At 42.6% G+C, this 22,693-nt stretch overlaps 1 protein-coding gene across 2 annotated transcripts; it reads left to right on the forward strand.

The window, feature by feature from the left end:
* The first annotated feature begins 1,330 nt into the window (after positions 1 to 1,330).
* LOC106585147 (transmembrane protein 178A) lies at positions 1,331 to 21,550 on the forward strand. Of its 2 annotated transcripts, XM_014171039.3 has the most exons (4): positions 1,331 to 2,160; positions 11,470 to 11,583; positions 13,793 to 13,930; positions 19,250 to 21,550. In XM_014171039.3, the coding sequence occupies exons 1-4, from the start codon at positions 1,749 to 1,751 to the stop codon at positions 19,489 to 19,491; spliced, it is 906 nt and encodes a 301-aa protein (XP_014026514.1). In that variant the 5' UTR covers positions 1,331 to 1,748; the 3' UTR covers positions 19,492 to 21,550. The 2 variants fall into 2 exon arrangements, with proteins under 2 accessions (XP_014026514.1, XP_082820195.1); XM_082964069.1 differs by having other exon boundaries at positions 13,793 to 19,392.
* Positions 21,551 to 22,693: the final 1,143 nt, after the last annotated feature.

A 22,693-nucleotide genomic window follows, 5' to 3' on the forward strand; every position in this document is an offset into this window, starting at 1 on the left:
ATTGTTGGTTAAGGGCTTGTAAGTAAGCATTTCACTAAGGTTGAATTTGGCGCATGTGACAAATAAAATGTCATTTGATTTGTAATTTGCACCAGTTTGGTTAACCTAGCAAATGTGCCAATTTAATTGCTCAATATTTTTCCCATGTCCACTCCACCAGTACAGATTGCAATCATTGTCATCCCCATTTACATGTTTATTTATGTAATTTTTGTTATGCCAGGCACACATCCAGGCTCCATTTTAATGGGACATTATTAGAGCAGGCAAAGGCGCAGATCAAACAAGCCAAGTAAACACCCACAAATCCATTTCACCAATGCTTGTTTGATGGCAATTATTTAATCACTATGAGCTCAATTCAGACTTTGATACTGTCACAGAATAGAATTGCGATAGCATGATGCTGAAATGTATATTGATCATTTCTTTGGGGACAGATAGGGGATTGTTGAAAATCCTGACATTTTGGATATGTCCCCTGAAAGCTTTATATACAGTTCATGAACTCCGTTCATTAATTCACTTTGATATGTCCATTGTTTGTGTGTGTGTTTTTTTGGTTTCACTATCCTTGTGGGGACCAGAAATCCTCACAAGTATAGTAAAACAAGAAAAATTGGGCACTTTGACAGTCTTCCCCAAAAGGAAAAAGGCAATTTTTAGGCTTAGGGGTTAGGTTTAGGGTTACAATTAGGGTTAGGGGGTAGGCCAAGGGTTAGGAGTTAGCGTCTGGTTTAGGATTAGGGGTTTGGGGTTAAGGTTGGGGTTAGGATTAAGGATAGGTTAAGGGTTAGGTTTAGGGGTTAGGGGTTAGTGAAAATAGGATTTTGAATGGGAGTCAATTGTTTGGTAGTGCATATGTGGGTGTGTGTGTAAGATAGAGAGAGAGAGAGTACTGCAGAGTACGGCTCATATCATTCCTTGAAAGTTTGTGTGACCATTGCGTTCAGAACAGGTGCATCTTCCAACATTGTGTAGCTGGTCCGCACTCGAAAGAAGATTCAATGTTTCTTTTTAGTGTTAATTTCATTCAGGAGTAGGTAGATAGACAAACGTTTTGGCCTGTTTCGTGTGTGTCATGTATGTGTGTGCATCTGAGAGAGAGAGAGAGTCATTTAAGTTTTACACATTAAAATTGTCAAACTGTTACTTGTTACTTGTTGTATTGGGAGTGTTGATGTTTCATCAAAATAAGGACGCGAGGATTAAGTTACATTTGGAGCCTTGGAGTCACAGGAAACCATTATTTTATCGTAAAGATACACCCATCTTTATGACTGACTTTGAAAGAGTAGGACAACCTTGACGTTCCCTCACACAAGCTGTGTGTCGCCTCCGAGGGATGGTCATTTCCCTCTCCATGCGAATAGGAGGAGCCTTTAGTTTTAGAGGACACGACTTCAAGTCCAGGTGCTGAGGAGAGGGAAAGAGCGAGAGGGGTGGTGTGGTTTATGCAGGTAAATACTAGTAATCTCGACCACAGAGAGGCAAGTGCGGAGTTTAGCCCACACCCAGCACGCTTGCGGACACCGTACCGATCCACCTGTGTTGCTGTATCTTCCGTTTCAGCAACCCGCGGGTGGGAAGCAGCCAATGCCAATGCGCTCTCGACTGTGGACGGTGCTCGCAGGTCAGAGGATGCGTAAAAATGCTTAGTAACTGGAATAGCAGGTGCTGGAAGAAGGGCGTCCGACTGTCAACACGTCTAAACTGTGCGCATAGCGCCGAGCGCTGATGTTCAAACAATGGAGAAACAAGCTCTTGCAACGGCTCTGAGCTTGTCCATGAGCGTTGTCTCTTTACTCTTGCTGGTCACCGCTATCTTCACCGACCATTGGTACGAGACAGACACCAGAAGGCATAAGGAGAACTGCGACGAGTATGGGTCGGATTCTAACGACCAGAAAAACAGGGAGATGCCAATATACCACTTGCCTCTTGTGGACAACGGTAACTCCAAACGGAACGTGGCGCTTATGAAGCCGATTCACGTCGGGAGTAGAGAGGAGGAATTGCTTGAGAACTGGAGGGCGATACTGGGGATGGGGATTCTTGAGACGGAATGTGGCCGTCCGTTGTTCTCCACATATTCTGGACTGTGGAGAAAATGCTACTTTCAAGGCATGGACCGGGATATCGATAAACTCATATCAAAGGGTAAGTTTTAATGTGCACACTAAAAAGTGGGAGAAAGGAAAAACAGTTGTGCAATTTGCTGTCAATGATCCGTGACTATTAGGCAAGGACTGTTTTGCATTCCTTTAATCGAGGTAGCTCCATCTGGGGTGATGATTCTGCATACGTGCATTGCGTCAAAACAAGGTTTATGAGGGCTCATGCACAAGGGCTCATGATTAAACACGCCCAAACTCATTTCCAGGAACATGAATTGCTATTTCAAACTCATTGCCAAGGCTTGCTTTAGTAGGCTATTATTATTTCTATAATTGTCGCATCATGATGAGGGTGCTGGGAAATTCTAACCTAATGATTTAGGTTATTAATAGGCAAATTTATGAGGAACATTTTTACATTTATTTCCCTCTCATTTTCCCACAGTGGTAATCGTTGTAGACTGGCCTTGGAAATGTTTGTTTATGTTGTTATCCCTGTCAAATCTTCAGTAGAGCCATCCATAGGGCTACAAAAGCCAAAAATGTTGATTGACTACACTTAGAAAGAAAAAAAGGTTCCAAAAGGGTTCTTTGGCTGCACCTATAGGAGAACCCTTTTTGATTCCATTTAAACCCTTTATGGTTCCAGGTAGAACCATTTTGGGTTCCATGTAAAACCCTCTGTGGAAAGGGTTCTACATGGAACCCCAAATGGTTTTACTTGGAAGCAAAAGGGTTCTACCTGGAAGGGACAGATAGCACCTTTTTTTACCCACAAAGAAACCCCTTTGAAGCCATTTTTTATTCTACAGGGAAAAGTGTTCAACATGGAATCCTACAGGGTTCTTAAGAATAATCTCTATGGAAAAAAGGGATCTAAAAGGTTTATTTGATTGAAAGTGTTCTACCTACAACCATAAAGGCTTCTCCTTCAGGGAAACGCCAGAACAAACCTTTTCTAAAACTGATACAGTGAATTCATGCCCAATGTGCTGAAGTTCAAGTCCCTACAAAGTTAAGGTGGAAACTCAAAAGGTCGATCGGGATGAAAGGAGAACATTTCCCCACGGTGTCCAGTCCATCAAGATTAATGTCGCCCTGATTAAGCCAGGGGCTAAATGTCACCGAAACCCACTTGTCACCTTGCATTTAAAACAGCTAAGGTGTCATGTGAAGGATCTCAAGCTTCAACACCTACCCTTTGATTTCTGTCAATGTTGATTTCATTTGATACCTGCTTCAACCTGTGAAGGATTGTGCCCATACACTCTTAGAAAAAAAGGTTCCAAAAGTGTTCTTTGCGGAAGGATAGGGTTATACCAAGAACTGTTTTGATCAGAAGAAGGGTTCTTTGTAAGGCAAAGGGTTCTACCTAGAACTTTTAACATACTAAAAAATGTTTTTGGAAGAAAGGGTTCTTTGATGATTCTTTGGAAGGCAAGAAGGATTCTACATAGAACCACACATACACATTAGGAAAATATTCAGACCCCTTGACCTTTTCCATATTTTGTTACGTTACAGCCTTATTCTAAAATTGATTAAATCGTTTTTTCTCTCATCAATCTACACACAATACCCCATAATGACAAAGCAAAACAGCTTTTTAGAAATTTTTGCAAATGTATATAAAAATGTATAAAAAAATATGACATTTACATAAGTATTCAAACCCTTTACTCAGTATTTTGTTGAAGCACCTTTTGGCAGCTATTACAGCCTTGAGTCCTCTTGGATATGACACTACAAGCTTGGCACACCTGTATTTGGGGAGTTTCTCCCATTCTTCTCTGAAGATCCTCTCAATCTCTGTCTGGTTGGATGGGGAGCATTGCTGCACAGCTATTTTCAGGTGTCTCCAGAGATGTTAGATATGATTCAAGTCCGGGCTCTGGCTGGGCCACTCCAGGAAATTCAGAGACTTGTCCCGAAGCCACTCATGTGTTTTCTTGACTGTGTGCTTTGGGTCGTTGTCCTGTTGGAAGGTGAACATTCATCCCAGTCTGAGTTCCTGAGTGCTCTGGAGCAGGTTTTCATCAAGGATCTCTCTGTACTTTCGTTCATCTTTCCCTCGATCCTGACTAGTCTCCCAGTCCCTGCCACTGAAAAACAACCCCACAGCATGATGCTGCCTCAACCATGCTTCACTGTAGGGATGGTGCCAGGTTTCCTCCAGATGTGACGCTTGGCATTCAGGCCAAAGAGTTCAATTTTGGTTTCATCAGACCAGAGAATCTTGTTTCTAATGGCCTGAGAGTCCTTAGGTGCCTTTTTGGTAAACTCCAAGCAGGCTATCATGTGCCTTTTACTGAGGAGTGGCTTCTGTCTGGCCACTCTACCATAAAGGCCTGATTGGTGGAGTGCTGCAGAGATGGTTGTCCTTCTGGAAGGTTCTCCCATCTCCACAGAGGAACTCTAGAGCTGTGTCAGATTGACCATCAGGTTTTTGGTCACCTCCCTGACCAAGGCCCTTCTCCCCTGATTACTCAGTTTGGCCAGGCAGCCAGCTCTAGGAAGAGTCTTGGTGGTTCCAAATTTACATTTAGGAATGATGGAGGCCAGTGGGTTCTTGGGGACCTTCAATGCTGCAGAAGTTTTTTGGTACCCTTTCCCAGATCTGTGCCTCGACACAATCCTGTCTCGGACATCTACGAACAATTCCTTCGACCTCATGGCTTGTTTTTGTTCTGACACGCACTGTCAACTGTGGGACCTTTATATAGACATGTGTGTGCTTTTCCAAATCATGTCCAATCAATTGAATTTACCACAGGTGGACTCCAATCAAGTTGTAGAAACATCTCAAGGATGATCAATGGAAACAGGATGCACCTAAGCTAAATTTCGAGTCTCATAGCAAACAGTCAGTATACTTATGCAAATAAGGTATTTATTTTTTCTTTCTTTTTTTTTTTACAAATTTGAAAAAAATCCTGTTTTTGCTTTGACGTTACGAGGTATTGTGTGTAGATTGATGAGGGAAACAATTAAGGTAATCCATTTTAGAATACGGCTGTAACATCAAAATGTGGAAAAAAGGAAGGGGTCTGAATGCACTGTATACTGTATATAATATTTCGTAGCATGCTCTATTGCAGGGAGATTTTCAGAATTGTTTGTTTTACTGTAATATCTGTGTTTTTGTATGTACATTGATCGCTTGATAAATGTTATGTTACACAGAGATAAATAACATACTGTTTTCTAAACAAATCCAATCTGTTAGAAACTGGATTTATTTCCAGCCATAACTCTGGCTGGATTCCAATAGGAATTACACATCACTTTGCAAGCCAGCGTAATGTGACTTACAGGCCTGATGTGGCCTGTAAACCAGGAGATTCCTAACACCACTGTGTTAGGGTATAATTAGACCCTCAACGAATGGCATTGTGATATATGTAATGTATTGTCATAAATAATTCAATTTTAAAAGCTAATAAGCCTAGTGGAACCGTTCATATAGGGTTCTAGGAAGAACCCTCAGAAGATAAAAGGGTTCTCAGTCGAACCCTTTATAGATGGTTCTAGGAAGAACCTTTAGATGATAAAATGGTTCTTGGAAGAACCCTTCATAGAGGGCTCTAGGCAGAACCTTTCACAGAGAGTTCTCGGAAGAACCATATACAGGGGGTTCTTTGAAGAACCCTACATTGAGGTTTCTAAATAGAACTCTCTGCAAAGGGTTCTACTCAACACCAAAAAGGGTTCCCCATGGGGACAAACCAAAGAACCCTGTATGGTTCTACTTAGTACCTTTTTTTCTAAGTGTGTAGACTAAGGCTACTCAACCTCATACCAAAAGAGTTGTCTCTTAGACCTTCTTGGACCTAAATGGCAGCATAATGCCTCAAAGAGCATCTTATTTACTCAGTGTCTGCATCTCAAATGGCAACTTATTTCCTGTAGTGCACTTATTTTGACCAGGGCACATAGAGCAATAGTCAAAAGTAGTGCACTATACACTCTTAGAAAAAAAGGTGCGATCTAGAACCTAAAAGGGTTCTTCGGGTGTCCCTATAGGAGAAACCTTTGAAGAACCCTTTTTGGTTCCAGGTAGAACCTTTTTGGGTTCCCTTAAAAAACATTTCCACAGAGGGTTCTACATGGAACCCAAAAGGGTTCTACCTGGAACCAAAAAGGGTTCTACCCAGGCTCCCAGTGTCCTGTCTGGAGCATGAAGTCACGAGCTCTGCTGGTTGGCTACTGCTACTACGATCGTCAGAACGGCCAAAAAAGTTTGAGCCCAAAACGACTGTCCCCCCCCAATCTAGTTTATTATGGTCAAGTTCAATCCCCACAGGGAATTATTTGAGATATTTAATTGAATAGTGATCCAGTCTGACTACTACACAGGACCACGTGCTGACACAGACAAATCACGGGCTACGAGGAGGCTCTCAGTTGACTCTCTCAGGCAGAATGAAAACGACTACATCGACCATGATCCTTTGCTAGTTACAGCCACTTTCACTATGATCCTTAGTGCCATTTAGCAATATGGCATGCTTAAAATTAACATACTTTTGGCTTCATGTGCCACTCGGGACCTTTCCATGGTTTTCCATAGGAATACGTGGATGACGTCAGCGCTATCACTATCTACTGGAACCAAAAAGGGTGCTCCTATGGGGACAGTCGAAGAATACTTTTTTCTAAGGGTGTATAGGGAATAGGGTGCCATTTGGGACACAGCCAGAGACTGCGAGCAGAGCTACTCATATCTATGCAAAGGCACAGAGTGTTGGCTACTGTAAATAAACAAACAACCTCCTGACTCTCTGAGCGTGAGATGCAGATGCTCGGCTCGCAGCCTCACACGCCTCACGCTCACAGTGAGAGATCAAACACAGGTGTCAGCGCTCACTTCAAAGTGCCTGCTCAAATATGCACATGATGATGTTTCATAATTTCTACCAAGTATGAAATGGTAGCGGTTCCCATGCATTATGTAGATGTGGACCACAAGACCTATGATAGAGCTTTTGAATGTGTGTTAAGATTTTGAATAAAAAAAGTGTTTTAAAGAGCATCAGGGCGTCATTCGATTGTAAACTGTCTAGATTTTGTCCCACCAATTCAAGTTGTGGGAGCTCAGCTTAAAATAAGGACAGACATTCTCACCAGCAACATAGGACTCATGGGGCGTCTACTGTACTCTCGTACAAGAAAGAGACAACATTTTTCAGTAGCTCACATACAGAGACACCGTAACAGCAGCAAAGGTAACTTGGTAACACTTTATAGGTTGCCTTTATAATGGTACATTTTCTAACTGGCTTATAACAGTTATTTAATCATTTGTAAATGCATCATAAACAAATTAAAAAGGGTACCTTATAAAGTGTTACTGAGCACTCACTATGTGAACCTGTCTAAACCTGTCCAGTTTGGAAAAAGAACAAAGTAAGCAACAGCACAGGCCAAGTTAAATTAATTTGTCCTGCATATAGTTGATTACTATACCAATTAAACTCTACAGAAGACCTAGGCCTACCATGCGTGTAAGGGAAACTGGACAACCCAAGTCATAGGCTGCTTCAAAGCCAAGTAAATGTTAAAGTGTTTACCCTTTTCAAACCAAGTGAGTCATTGCATGGAAATACAAGAGCTCTCTCAAATGTCACAGTTTGAGACAGTTAATGAGGATAAAAACAAATATTGAGTATTGCAATGGCCCTTTACAATGTGACCTGACACACCAAATTTATAACAATGTTATAAGCATGCCCTGTATAATATGCAATGCCTGGTTTATGACACAAAGGCTTTTGTTAACGATCAGTGACATAAAGCTGTTTTCTACATTGTATAATAATAGTGAAGACATAAAAACAATGAAATAACACATATGGATTCATGTAGTAACCAAAAAGGTGTAAAACATATATTTTAGATTTTAGATTCTTAAAAGTAGCCACCCTTTTCCTTGATGACAGCTTTGCACACTCTTGGCATTCCCTCAACCAGCTTCATGAGGAATGGTTCTCCAACAATCTTGAAGGAGTTCCCACATATGCTGAGCACTTGTTGGCTGCTTTTCCTTCACTCTGCGGTCCAGGTCGGGTGATTGTGGCCAGGTCATCTGATGCAGCACTCCATCACTCTCCTTGGTCAAATAGCCCTTACCCAGCCTGGAGGTGTGTTTTGGGTCATTATTCTGTTGAAAAACAAATGATAGTCCCACTAAGTGCAAACCAGATGGGATGGTGTATCGCTGCAGAATGCTGTGGTAGCCATGCTTGTTAAGTGTGCCTTGAATTCTAAATAAATCACTGACAGTGTCACCAGCAAAGCACCCCCACACCATCACACCTCCTCCTCCATGCTTCACGGTGGGAACCACACATGCGGAGATCCTCCGTTCATCTACTCTAAATCTCACAAAGATACAGCAGTTGGAACCAAAAATCTCAAATTTGGACTCAATAGACCAAAGGACAGATTTCCACCAGTCTCATGTTTCTTGGCCCAAGCAAGTCTCTTCTTATTATTGTTGTCTTTTAGTAGTGATTTCTTTGCAGCAATTCGATCATGAAGGCTTGATTCATGTTGAATCAGTTGATGTTGAGATATGTCTGTTACTTGAACTCTGTGACGCATTTATTTGGACTGCAATCTGAGGTGCAGTTAACTCTAATGAACTTATCCTCAGCAGCAGAGGTAACTCTGGGTCTTCCTTTCCTGCGGCGGTCCTCATGAGAGCCAGTTTCATCATAGAGCTTGATGTTTTTTGCGACTGCACTTGAAGAAACGTTCAAAGTTTTTGAAATGTTCCATCTTGACTGACCTTCATGTCGTAAAGTAATGATGGACTGTTGTTTCTCTTTGCTTATTTGACCTGTTCTTGCCATAATATGGACATGGTCTTTTACCAAATAGGGCTATGTTCTGTATACCACCCCTACCTTGTCACAACTGATTGGCTTAAACACATTAAGAAGGAAAGAAATTCCACAAATTAACTTTTAACAAGGCACACCAATTAGGTATTTTATTAGGATCCCTATTAGCTGTTGCAAAAGCAGCAGCTACTCTTCCTGAGGTCCACACAAAACATTTAACATGGCATAATACATAACATTAATACACAAGAACAGCTCAAGGACAGAACTACATACATTTAAAACAAGGCACACGTAGCCTACATATTAATGCATACACACAACCTATCTAGGTCAAATAGTAGAGAGGCGTTGTGCTGTGAGGTGTTGCTTTATCTGTTTTTTTTCAATCAGGTTTGCTGTTTATTTGAGCAACAATAGATGGAACAGAGTTCCATGCAATAATGGCTCTATATAATACTGTACGCTTTCTTGAATTTGTTCTGGATTTGGGGACTGTGAAAAGACCCCTGGTGGCATGTCTGGTGGGGTAAGTGTGTGTGTCAGAGCTGTGTGTAAGTTGACTATGCAAACAATTAGGGATTTTCAACACATTAATGTTTCTTATAAAAAGATGAAGTGATACAAGTCAGTCTCTCCTCAACTCTTAGCCAAGAGAGACTGACATGCAGCCCTTTGATTACAATGAGGAGCAAGACGTGCCTCTCTGTTCTGGGCCAGCTGCAGCTTAACTAGGTCTTTCTTAGCAGCACTGAACCACACAACTGGACAATAATTATGATTAGACAAAACTAGAGCCTGCAGAACTTGCTTTTTGGAGTGTGGTGTCAAAAAAGCAGAGCATCTCTTTATTACAGACAGACCTCGCTCCATCTTTACAACCATTGAATCTATATGTTTTGACCATGACAGTTTACAATCTAAGGTAACACCAAGTAATTTAGTCTCCTGAAATTGTTCAACAGCCACACCATTCATTACCAGATTCAGCTGAGGTCTAGAACCTAGGGAACGATGCTCTTAGTTTTAGAGATGTTCAGGACCAGTTTATTACTGGCCACCCATTCCAAAACAGACTGCAACTCTTTGTTAAGGGTTTCAGTGACTTTATTATCTGTGGTTGCTGATGCAGCTATGGTTGAATCATCAGCATACATGGACACATATGCTGTGTTTAATGCCAGTGGCAGGTCATTGGTAAAAATAGAAAAGAGTAGAGGACCTAGAGAGCTGCCCTGCAGTACATCACACTATACATGTTTGGCATTAGAGGAGCTTCCATTAAAGAAAACACTTTGAGTTCTATTAAATAGATAGCTCTGAATCGATGATATGGCAGTGGTTGAAAAGCCATAACACATGCATTTTTTCAACAACAGGTTATGGTCAATAATATCAAAGGCTGTACTGAAGTCTAACAGTACAGCACCCACAATCTTCTTATTATCAATTTCTTTCAACCAATCATCAGTCATTTGTGTCAGTGTTGAGTGCCCTTCTCTATAAGCATGCTGAAAGTCTGTTGTTAATTTGTTTACAGAGAAATAGCATTGTATTTGGTCAAACACAATTTTTCCCAACAGTTTGCCGGCAGCAAACTTATAGGTCTGCTGTTAGAACCAGTAAAGGTCACTTTACCACTATTGGGTAGCGGAATAACTTTGGCTTCCCTCCAGGCCTGAGGACAAAGACTTTCCTCTAGGCTCAGATTAAAGATATGACAGATAGGAGTGGCTTTAGAGTCAGCTACCATCCTCAGTAGCTTTCCATCTAAGTTGTCAATGCCAGGAGGTTTGATTGATCGATAACAATCATTTTTCCACTTCTCGCACACTAACTTTACAGAATTCAAACTTGCAATGCTTTTCTTTCATTATTTGTTTTTATGCATGAATACGATGGGTCACTGTTTGTTGAATTGAAATGCATTCCAGGTGATTACCTCATGAACCTAGTTGAGAGAATGGCAAGGGTGTGCAAAGCTGTCATCAAGGCAAAGGGTGGCTACTTTGAAGAATATAAAATATATTTTTTGGTTACTACATGATTCCATATGTGTTATTTCATAGTTTTGATGTCTTCACTTATATTCTACAATGTAGAAAATAGTTTAAAATAAATAAAAACCCTTGAATGAGTAGGTGTGTCTACACTTTTGACTGGTACTGTATGTTGCCCTAAGAGTTGTGCAAAGTTGGTAGAATATTATTCACAGCTGTAATGGCTGTCAAAGGTGCTTCCACCGAGTATTAACTCTGAGGTGTGAAGACACACGCAATCAATCTTATTTTGAGTAAAAAAAAAATGTAAATCTCAAATTTTCTTTCAATTTAAATATGTGGAGTAGGTAAAAATCTGTAGGTAAAAATCCAGTGTAATCCCTTTTTAAATGTATTTTTGGTAACTTCAAGTAAAGATATGCAAGTTGGGCAAAGATTTTACATAACAAAAGTAATGCGTTCTAATGTTAAAACGTAGAGTTTTTTAGTAATCCATTCTCTCCACAGGTATTGCGGACCGATGCACAACTGTCAAGTACCATTTCTCTCAGCCCATTCGGCTTCGAAACATCCCGCTCAACCTGACGAGAACCATTCAGCAAGACGAATGGCATCTCTTACGTAAGTATTGCAGACTCAACGTCCCAGAACCACCTGCAATAAAACCGCTTGCATGGCTAGCAGTTTTTTATAGAGAGAAATAGTAATCGTGTCTTTATGTAAGAACTAAAGGAGGCTAACTGCACTATGGATTGTTGGGCAAAGCTTATGGGGAAATGTATGTTTTTTTTTGGAGGGGGGGAGGTATGGATAAATGTAAAAAATAAGGTCTGTGGTGTAAGGTCACAGGCTTATGAGATCTTATACGTTTTGTTCTATGAGATAATCTTCCTCAGCTGACGTCACTTTGTGAATTTTTAAGCATTTATGTAATCAAAACAAGCACATAAAGCACATAAATACTTTATAATTCATAAAGGTCATGTAATCTTACTGATATTATCTCATAGAACAAAACATATAAGATCACCTAAGCCTGTGTTAACTTCAGATCTTATTTTCAGTGTTTATCCTAAAATCCCACTCCTTCCCCATTCATTTCCCCCATAGCAATGCCCAACGAACCAGAGGTAGAAAATGCTAGCTCATTTCCGGCTGGGTCTGAGCAAAAAGTATTTTGAACAATGGTTAGATGGCCTTGGTGTGGTGTGAGAAGTTTGATTCCAGGTGCCCCACAACTGATCTATGTTGGTGTCTGCGGTGGGATAGTCTGACGTCTGTCATGAGTAGTGTTAGGGTCCTTTAAGATGAGCTTTTCCAGATAGTGGGTGGTGCAAAAACACAGTGATCCTAACTTTCATCTTACACATTTGGGGCAAATTTCTACCACCATCTTTGCTCAAACAATATCATTGTATCCCTACCCATATTATTTCCATTATTTATTTTTACTGCTCTTGCTCTTCCCATCCTTTGTATTGTGTGTTTTTTTTAAAATAAATATTTACGTTTTGTATGTGTGTTTTTTAAAATATGTTTTTCAATGCTTCATACAGTACTGTAGACTAAAGGTTCTGTCTGTTGTGTCTAGGTTTGATAATGAAATAACAGTGGAAGTCCAAATACCAGTGCTCCATATTAATTTGGCTTCACGCTGTGGAACCTTTAGAACCTTCAGACAACCCAAGTGATCTCTTCAGACATCCATGATCTGTAATAAGGCTACTACTGTACCCACATGCTGAATATGTTAAGTTAACCTTTCGAAGCTAGTATTCCTACTCCAGTGTCCGACCCCTGATGAGTGGATTACTACATGGTTATAGAAAATGTCCACGGGGAGGGAGTAAATGTCAGCTCGTACAAGAAAAACACATTAACTCCACATAGTCTATTACTGCACAACTAGTCTGAGGAAGAACATTCATCAAAGTCAAAGTACCATCGGTTTTCTCTGTCTGCATGCCATCTTTAGACAGCGACTGCATCCCAAATGGCACCCTATTCCCTATTAAGTGCACTACTTTTGAATGCACCGTTGTTCCCTATTAAGTGCATACGGTGTTATTTGGGACGCTGACATTGTTTTTCCTGCTCGAGTTTGATCCTGTGTTAGGATACTGCAACTCGATGTGACAAGTGTATGAGATGCAGAGTAGGCCTAAACATTTTTGGGGAAAGTATCGGATATGTGATTTATGATCAATGTGTCATAATGTTGTTACAGTATATCATAAGTTGCAGGAATTGAATATTTCCATCAACATATCCCACTATAAAACTGTTGTGTGTTGAGTGACATAATGCTTGCCATAACGTTTACTGAAAAACAAGGCACAATGCTGTCATGATGCATTAAGGAAATCATTCAAATTCACCTATTTCTAACAGTCGTTGCTGGCTATTTTATGTTATGACAGGCGTCATGTCATTCTTATGACAGGGTTGTAACAAATGTAGGACAGGGGAGACCAAAAGAAAAGTATTACCTAACAAAAATGTGTGTTTATCCCCGTGTTTGTTTGGAGACTGTTGACGGGTAGCACGAGCGGGTTTACCAGGGGGTGGTTGTCATGGAAATGTTGGTGTGTGCATGTGTGCTAATGTTTTCACTTGTGTTTGTGCTCTTGTGTGTGTGTACGCTTTGTGTTTGTCTGTGTGTGTGCGCATGTGTGCTTATATGTACGCTTTTGTGTATGCTGGTGTCTGTATCTTTGTGTGCTTGTGTGTGTGTGCTGTGTGTGTGTGTGTGTGTGTGTGTGTGTGTGTGTGTGTGTGTGTGTGTGTGTGTGTGTGTGTGTGTGTGTGTGTGTGTGTGTGTGTGTCTCAGATCTGCGGCGAATCACGGCGGGGTTCCTGGGGATGGCGGCTGCCGTTTTGTTGTGTGGCAGCATTGTGGCCACCGTGGGTTTCTTTTGGGAGGAGAGCCTCACCCAGCACGTCTCCGGCCTGCTCTTCCTCATGGCAGGTACAACGCCTGCCAACTACCAACACCCTACCTCTCCTGTGTGTGTGTGTAAGGGCTTTCATTGCCAACAACCTACCTATCCTGTGTGTGTGTTAGAGAGAGAGAGCGAGAGAGAGAGAGACAGAGAGAGATATAGAGAGTGTGTGGTTCTCTTTCCCTTTCATTGTTGGTTTCTTTGTGATGGCAGCGTTCAACTTTTGTCTCTCTGTGCCTCTTTTACTGCAGCCTATCTCTATATCTCTATCTTTAGTTTTCTCCCACTTTCTCTCTCTCTCTCTCTCTCTCTCTCTCTGTCACATCTTCTCCTGCTCCTCCCCTCCGGCGTATGACATCGCCAGAATACTAACCACCGGTCCTGGGATTCATCATTATGCACACCTAGCACTCATCATTACGCACACCTGTTAATCATTATGATTCACATCTGGACTTCATTACCTTCATCATTTCCTCCCCTTTATATGTCACTCTCTTATGTCTTCTTACCAGTTGGTGTTATTCTTGTGTACCTGCGTATAGCCACATGGAATTGTCTCGTTTCTGGTTTTGTTGTTTTATTAAACGTTTCACCTGCACGTGCTTCCCGACTCACAGCTCCGTTATTACAGAATACCAACTTAAACTATGGAAGCAGCAGGAAGGTCTGGGGGAGAGGAGAGGAGGAGCTAGATTATTATGAGGGGTTCATGGCTCTGTTTAAATGCATTTTCGATCATCCCGCGGAGGGCAGAGAGGGAGGTGAGTGTTTGCTTCAGCTTCAGCAGGGGAATCAGACGGCTGCTGCGCTCAACTTCCGGACAGTAGCAGCTTCCAAGTGGATGGAATGAGCCGGTGCTTCATACGATATTTAGAGGAGGTCTGCACGAGGACGGTCCAGACAGAACTGGCCTGTCGGGACGACAATCTCACCCTGGACGCACTCATTGCGAAGGCCATCCACCTAGAGCGTTGGCATTCTCATCGCTTCTCTCTCTTCTTCTGCGAATACTCGGGAGCCTGAACCCATGGAGGTAGGGGTCACACACATTTCCACGGCGGAACGATGCAGACGGATATAGCTGCGGCTATGTCTGTACTGTGGGCAAGTAGGACACAAGCTCCAGTACTTCAGAATCCGTGATCCACTAGAGCAGAGGGACGGTCACGTGATGTTCCATCCCCTGGACTTGGAGTGAGTATTCCAGATTCAGCTCTCCCTGATATACTTTTTTTGGTGTCCATCACTCTGGCTGACTGTCCCTCATGTACTGTGTCTACAGCTTTAGGGGATTCTGGTGCTGCCGGAAACTTTATGGATCAGACCCTTGCCTTCTCCCTCAACATTACCATCTATCCACTCTCCTCTCCTTTTCCGGTTCAAGGTCTTGACTGTCGGCCATTAGGATCTGGAACCATCACAGACATCACTCAACCACTCACCCTCACTGTGGAGTCCAATCACCAGGAGAGCATCTCCGTCTTCATCACAAGTGCACCAGTTCACAAAATCATTCTCGGCCTCCCTTGGCTCCAACGCCATAACCCTACCATCTCATGGTCGAGGATGAAAATCAGACTGGTCACCTGAATGCCGGAAGACCTGCTTCCCAATCCCCTGTGGTTCTACGTCGGTTAAGAGTCCAATGGTTGCCCTTCAGCCCAACATCCCGGAGGAGTACCAGGACCTAAAGGAGGTATTCTTCAAGACCTGCGCTACTTGTCTCCCTCCTCATCGCCCCTGGGACTGTGCCATCGACCTTTTCCGGTGCTACACCTCTGCGCAGACGCATCTACCCTCTGTCTGTGGCTGGGACCCAGGCCATGGAGGATTACATTCAAGAGGCACTCCAACAGGGTTTCATCCGCACATCCACGTCCCCTGCATCGGCTGGTTTCTTCTTCGTGGCAAAGAAGGAGGGAGGATTACGCCCATGTATCGATTACCGAGGACTCAATTATGTCAGAAGTATCGGTACCCTCTCCCGTTGGTGCTGTCAGCCATCGAGCAGCTCCGCGGGGCCCAGTTGTTCACCAAACTGGACCTGTGGAGTGCCTACATTCTCATCCGCATCTGGGAGGGGGATGAGTGGAAGACGGCGTATAGCACGATGTCTGGTCACTCCGAGTATTTGGTTATGCCCTTTGGCTTAGCCAATGCTCCGTCAGTGTTCCAGGCATTCGTCAACGAGGTGTTCAGGGACATGCTCGGATGGCAGGTGATTATATACATCGATGACATCCTGATCTTCTTGACCAACCTGAAGGATCACATTACCCACGTTTGGTAAATCCTGGAATGCCTCTTGGTCAATCACCTGTTTGTCAAGGCGGAGAAGTGCCAATTCCACCAGAGGGCTATATCCTTCTTGGGTTACCAAATCAGCCCACAGGGAGTGAGGATGGAGGACTAGAAGGTAGATGCGGTAAGGTCATGGCCAGTCCCAACCACCATCAAGGGGTTACAACGGTTTTTGGGGTTTGCCAACTTCTACCGCCGCTTCATCAGGAACTTCAGCGCCGCCGCCCCTCTTACTCCTCCTCAAGGGTGAGCCTCGTAAGCTGGTGTGGTCTCCAGCAGCCAATGAGGCCTTTCGTCTCCTCAAGGGGCATTTCACCTCCGCCTCCTTGCTAAAACACCCAGATCCCACACTACCTTTTGTGGTTGAGGTAGACACATCTCTCAGTTTTGTCAGAAAGACAGGGTAACCCATTGAAATTGTATCTTTGTGCATTTTTCTCCAAGAAACTGTCCTCCGCAGAGAGGACTTACGACGAAGTTGGTGAAGTTGGCATTAGAGGAGTGGAGACCCTGGCTGGAGGGCACCAAGAAACCATTCGTCATCCTCACCGACCATCAGAACCTAGAGTACATACAGACAGCGAGGAGACTGACTCTGCTCCAAGCCAGATGGGAACTTTTCTTCACCAGGTTCGACTTCACGTTGACCTATCGCCCAGGTTCTAAGAACATCAAGGCCGATGCTCTGTCCCATATCTACGATTCGAGAGAGGTTCCTGCCCAGAGGGCACCCATAATCCCATCCTCACGAGTCATTGGTCCAATGGTTTGGGATGTAGATGTGGACATCCGCCAGGCTCTAGAGAGGGAGCCCGCACCCCGGAATTGTCCTCCCGAGCGCATCTATGTTCCCAAAGGGATAAAGGATTAGCTGCTGACCTGGGCACACACAGCTGTTGTCGTTGGACATCCAGGTATTTCTCGCACCATCCACTCCATTGCTGAGAAGTACTGGTGGTCCACCTTGGTGCAGGATGTTACTCAGTATGGCAACTCCTGTTCTGTATGTTCTCAAACCAAGTCCCCCCGGAATGCTCCAGCAGGGAAGCTCCTGCCGCTTCCCGTGCCTCAGCAACCTTGGTCACATCCATCCAATGACTTTGTAACCGATCTTCCCCGCTCTGATGGTTTCACCACCATTCTGGTGGTAGTCGATAGATTTTCCAAGTCATGTCAATTAATCCCTCTTCCTGGTCTCCCCATTGCTCTCCAGGTCACTGAGGCACTCTTTCAGCAGGTCTTCCGGCATTATGGCCTTCCGAAGGACATTGTCTTCGACCGTGGCCCCCAATTCCAATCATGAGTTTGGAGGGCCTTCTTGGAGAAGCTCGGGGTCACGGTCAGCCTCACTTCCGGGTATCGGCCTCAGTCCAACAGGCAGGTGGAGAGGATGAGCCAGGAGCTGGGGAGGTTCCTGAGGATTCAGGGTGAGTGGGCACGATTCCTTCCCTGGGCAGAGTACGTCCAGAACTCCCTACATCACTCCTCCACTGGGTTGACCCCCTTCCAGTGTGTTTTGGGTTTCCAGCCAGCCCTGGCCCCGTGGACCCCGGGTCAGACCGCGGCTCCTGCGGTAGATGAGTGGTTCCAACGTGCAGAGGAGGTGTGGAGCGACGCGCACGTGAGACCCCAGTGCGCCGTCCATCATTAGAAGGAACAGGCAGACCGCCACCACAGTGAGACTCCTGTGTTCCATCCTGGGGACAACGTCTGGCTCTATCAGGAACATCCCGCTTTGCCTGCCCTGCAAGAAACTGAGCCCCATGGTTTGTGGGGCCGTTCAAAGTTCTCCGGAGGGTCAACGAGGTGACGTACAGGTTACAACTACTCAGTCGCTATCGCATCTCTCCCTCTTTCATGTCTCCCTTCTCAGGCCAGTGGTTCCTGGTCCCCTAGCTGATACTGTCCCCCACGACACACCTCCACCCCACCTGGACATTGAGGGGGGGTCCGGCGTACGCTGTCAGAGCTCTACTGGACACCCGACGTCGTGGGGGTCGACTCCAGTATCTGGTGGACTGCGAGGGGTATGGCCCAGAGGAACGGTGTTTGGTTCCTGTGGAGGACATTCTGGACCGCAACATCATCCGTGACTTCCACCTTCGCCGCCCGGACCGACCTCGTCCTCGGGGTCGTCCCTCTTAGTGGCGTCGTCCTGTGCCTGTCGGGGGGGGGGGGGGTACTGTCACATCTTATCCTGCTCCTCCCCTCCGGCCTACGACATCGCCAGAATACTAACCACCGGTCCTGGGATTCATCATTACGCACACCTAGCACTCATCATTACGCGCACCTGTTAATCATTATGATTCACACCTGGACTTCATTACCTTCATCATTTCCTCCCCTTTATATGTCACTCTCTTATGTTTTCTCACCAGTTGGTATTATTCTTGTGTACCAGCGTATAGCCACATGGAATTGTCTCGTTTCTGGTTTTGTTGTTTTATTAAACGTTTCACCTGCACCTGCTTCCTGACTCACAGCTCCGTTATTACACTCTCTCTCTCGTCCAAATCTTCCTCCCAAGTGTTCATCAAACACATACAGTAAAGGCTCTTTTTTTTGCCGAATTTGTAAATGCCATATGGCTACAGATGCATTCATAATACTTTACAGACAGGTGTTAATATGTATAATAAAACATGCCATAAGCTTTCATAATCGCTAATCGCTACAAACAGGAGACTACTTCTATGGTTGTATGCAAACATTCCTATAATATATTTATAACATTTCACAATAGGGCGGCTAATTTTTCATTTCAGTTGTGTTTTAAATTTCCTTTCAACTTGTGTTTTTTATTTATTTATGTTATACTCATTAATTTCCTTTCCATGTGAATGGTTATTAGTGGCAATCCGGATTGGTACATCCATTTTTTTTACTTTTAAATTAATAATATATATAGCCATTGAAGAATATAACTTATAAATGCCTCATGAACTTACTTCAACTGTTCAACCTGTCCTTTGTTGTTATTTTATTCCTGTATTGTCTCTTTAATAAAAATCTTGGAAGTTACAATTTGTCCCCTCCAGGGATCTTCTGCACCATCTCCTTGTGCACCTACGCCGCCAGTGTCTCCTATGACCTCTCCCGGAACCCACCCTTCATCTACGGATTGCCCGGCGATGTGGACCATGGCTATGGCTGGTCCATCTTCTGCGCCTGGGTCAGCCTGGGACTGACCGTGGCATCAGGCTGCCTCAGCACCACCTACCCCTTCCTCAGCCAAACCAAGGATCTGCACTCCAAAACAGCACGGGAGTCCTCAGTATGAGCGGTATGAGCAGTGTGAGAGAATTGAGTGCCCCCTGTAGATTCGGGGGGGATGATTTGTTGGTGTGGACATTTTGTTGCCGACTGAAAACCAATATAAGAGGAGATGTTTTATTTTTACGAAACCAGAGATGAAAACATAGTGTTTCAGTGAGATGTGGGAATCTTGTTGCTCTTTTTTGTAGACTCTCGTCATCCTTTATCGAGGTGTTATGCAAGGTGTTATGATGTGTTATTTATGTGTGTTTGTATGTGCACACAGGCAAACTCACACATACATATGGACCTACACACCCGTACACAAGTACACACACAAATTGTTAGTTCTCGCTCTCTCGCTGTCTCTCTCTCCAAGACATGGAGAACAACATGAGAGTGAATAACATGAAACGACGTAAATACCCACACAGGCATACCACACACACATAAAACATGTGTGTATATATATTACCATATATATGAAAAGGGCATAATTCTTATGGGTGATTTGGTAAGATTGAATCCAATGGACATTGTATAAAATACTAGTATCACTTTGAAAGCAAGAACCCTCTTTTTTTTCAGATGTAAGTGATATATTTTCAAAACTCTAAACTGATAACATGTGTAATGCCCCCTATCTTATGTTCAGAACTTTTGATTGTGCATTCATCGGGGTTTCACACATCTTTCACCCCTGAGTCATTAATGCAAAATCAAAGTTTTCCTTAAATACCACAAGCACATTTTTTTGGGGCACCAATACATCAGTTAATGATAGGCTCACCATATAGTCATTTGAACTACCACTTCAATTGTTGTTTTTTCAATCACTTAGGTGCAATTTTCATTAGTATGTGGTACATTTTCGCAACAAGCACAAAATTCAAAACAGATCATCACAATCACTCATGTTTCAAAACTTTAAGCACATTTTCAATTGACTGAGTACAACAAACAAATTCACAAAGTCACTTGTTCACTGCACCAAATCACTTTTTCAATTTGGATACATAATCAAAGTATCTGCTTTTCAAAATGCAATATTCACTTTACTTTTGATATGAGTTTCTTGTCATTTGTTAACAATACAATAAACTATCACTTAATCAAACTGCTCAAAACGACTGAACCACAATTATGTACTGCCTAGTTAACATATATAGTTTGATAACTGTTGAACACTGTAAATGTCTATATTTTTACCTAAATGTATCAATTTGACATCTATTTATGCTGGAAGGTAAAACCAAATCATATATGGATGTGGCTGTAAATACTACATCATCATTCTCCATCAGCCAGTGTGGTCTAATAGGACAAAAGGGAAAGAGTCACTGTGTACTACCATTTGGGATTATAGTATAGTGTACAATGCACTGCTGAAATACCTGGGTTGTGCACTGCTGATACACATATCAAAACTGTTCTTTTTGAAGTGCTGAATAGAAGGAATAGTAGATGGCCAGCAGTATTTGACTATAACTTGACATACAATTTTTTAAATAATTTGTATCTAATGGCAGGTTGTGAGCATGCTGAGAAATATATCAGTTTAACAGTTTCATTATCCTTATACAGTACATATTTAGGGTAAATCATCAAAAATAGGGGTATTGTAAAGCAGTTGGTTACTTTAAAAACGTAGTATGGTGTTGTATGCTATTTCTACCCCATGCAACATTGTACAAGATCACCTTTTCTACGTGACTTGTCAACTGATACAGTATCGTCTGTCCCTCTGAAATTCATCAGCTTACAATGTACCAATGAAATTCAGATAATGAGTGAAATATATTATTATACACAATACAGGTATTTCAGCACTACACTAGTGTTCCAAATGGTAGCACATAACTCTTTCCATTTTCCATGTAGTATTCACAATCGCATCCATATATGATTTGGATTTATTTACCTTCCAACATAAATAAATTGATGTCTAACTGATACATTTATGAGGTAAAAATATAGAAATGTACCGTTTTCAGCAGTTATCAAACTGTATATGTAAAGTAGGCACTACATCATTTTGGTTCAGTTTTGAGCAGATTTATTAAGTGATAGATACTTGTATTCTTAACAAATTACAAGAAAGTCCTATCAAAAGTAAAGTGAATATTGCATTTTCAAAAGCAAATACTTAGATTCAATATGTATCCAAATTGAAAGAGTGATTTGATGCAGTGAACAAGTAACTCTGTGAATTTGTTTGTTGTGCTCACTCAATTGAAAAATGTGCTTAGAGTTTTGAAACATGAGCCATTTTTATTATCTGATTTTTGTGCTTGGAGTTGTGTACCACATACTTGTGAAAATTACACCAAAGTGATTGAAACTGTAATCCACAGCCTATGAGATCTGATGATTTCGATTGGTAATTTCAGTTGTGACAATCAAATTGTACAACGTTTTTAGCAAACCCATTAACCAGTCCCTTCCCAAACAGATGAGGCATAATCACTAATAATTTGAAAATGTGTGCCAGACTGTGAGAAGAATGCTGACAATGATAGACGAAGGACTACAGGGTTTGTTGCTTACATAGTTGAGGAAAGTCATTTTTCTCGCCCATGGACACAAATGGTGCACAATTCTACATTGGAATGTGAAAACAGTGGAAACTGGATGAGATAATGTTGACACCGCTTGAATGGATGTAAAACTTTTGTGTTGGACCATCATCACAGATATTCTGAGCAGCCAACAGTGAGGTGTGGGCTCTGAAAGTTACTTGCTGCCCCATGGAATGGCCAGCTTTCGCAACGACTCTTTCTGACCTGGATGACTTGTAGGGACCATGAATGGCTTGTGGGGACATTAAATGACATGTGTGGACCTTGCAGGTTATGTATGTTCAACTCAGCATGCTGTGTCAGAAGCAGAGCAGCATTTCTGAAACAGTACAATGAGCTTCAAGTCTTCTCTATGAACTGTAAATAAAAGATGATCAACAAGAACGTATCTTAAGAGTTTATGACGTGCCTTATGTTGAGCTTTGTCTCTGTGTGTTACCTGTGTTACGAAGGCCTGCATGATGCTGTTACAATGCATTTTCAAGACCCCCTTTATAATGTCATATAATCATATCATAATGATCCTGACTAAATGCACCATTTCATATCAGTTGAAATGTTGATAAAGACAAAACCTATTTTATTCTTAAGGTATTATAAAGGATCCTTCATACGCTCTTGACAAAGTCTTGTCAGTGAACCATTGTA

The sequence above is a fragment of the Salmo salar genome, chromosome 02, assembly GCF_965601325.2.
Source record: "Salmo salar chromosome 02, fSalSal1, whole genome shotgun sequence".
Classification (NCBI taxonomy): Eukaryota; Metazoa; Chordata; class Actinopteri; order Salmoniformes; family Salmonidae; genus Salmo; species Salmo salar.

Excerpts from the sequence above, each read along its gene's own strand:
- LOC106585147 (XM_082964069.1), top strand. The coding sequence starts at position 1,749 with ATGGAGAAACAAGCTCTTGCAACGGCTCTGAGCTTGTCCATGAGCGTT. Across the intron at positions 2,161-11,469 it reads CGATAAACTCATATCAAAGG|GTATTGCGGACCGATGCACA; the intron begins GTAAGTTTTAAT and ends TTCTCTCCACAG. Across the intron at positions 11,584-13,792 it reads AGACGAATGGCATCTCTTAC|ATCTGCGGCGAATCACGGCG; the intron begins GTAAGTATTGCA and ends TGTGTGTCTCAG.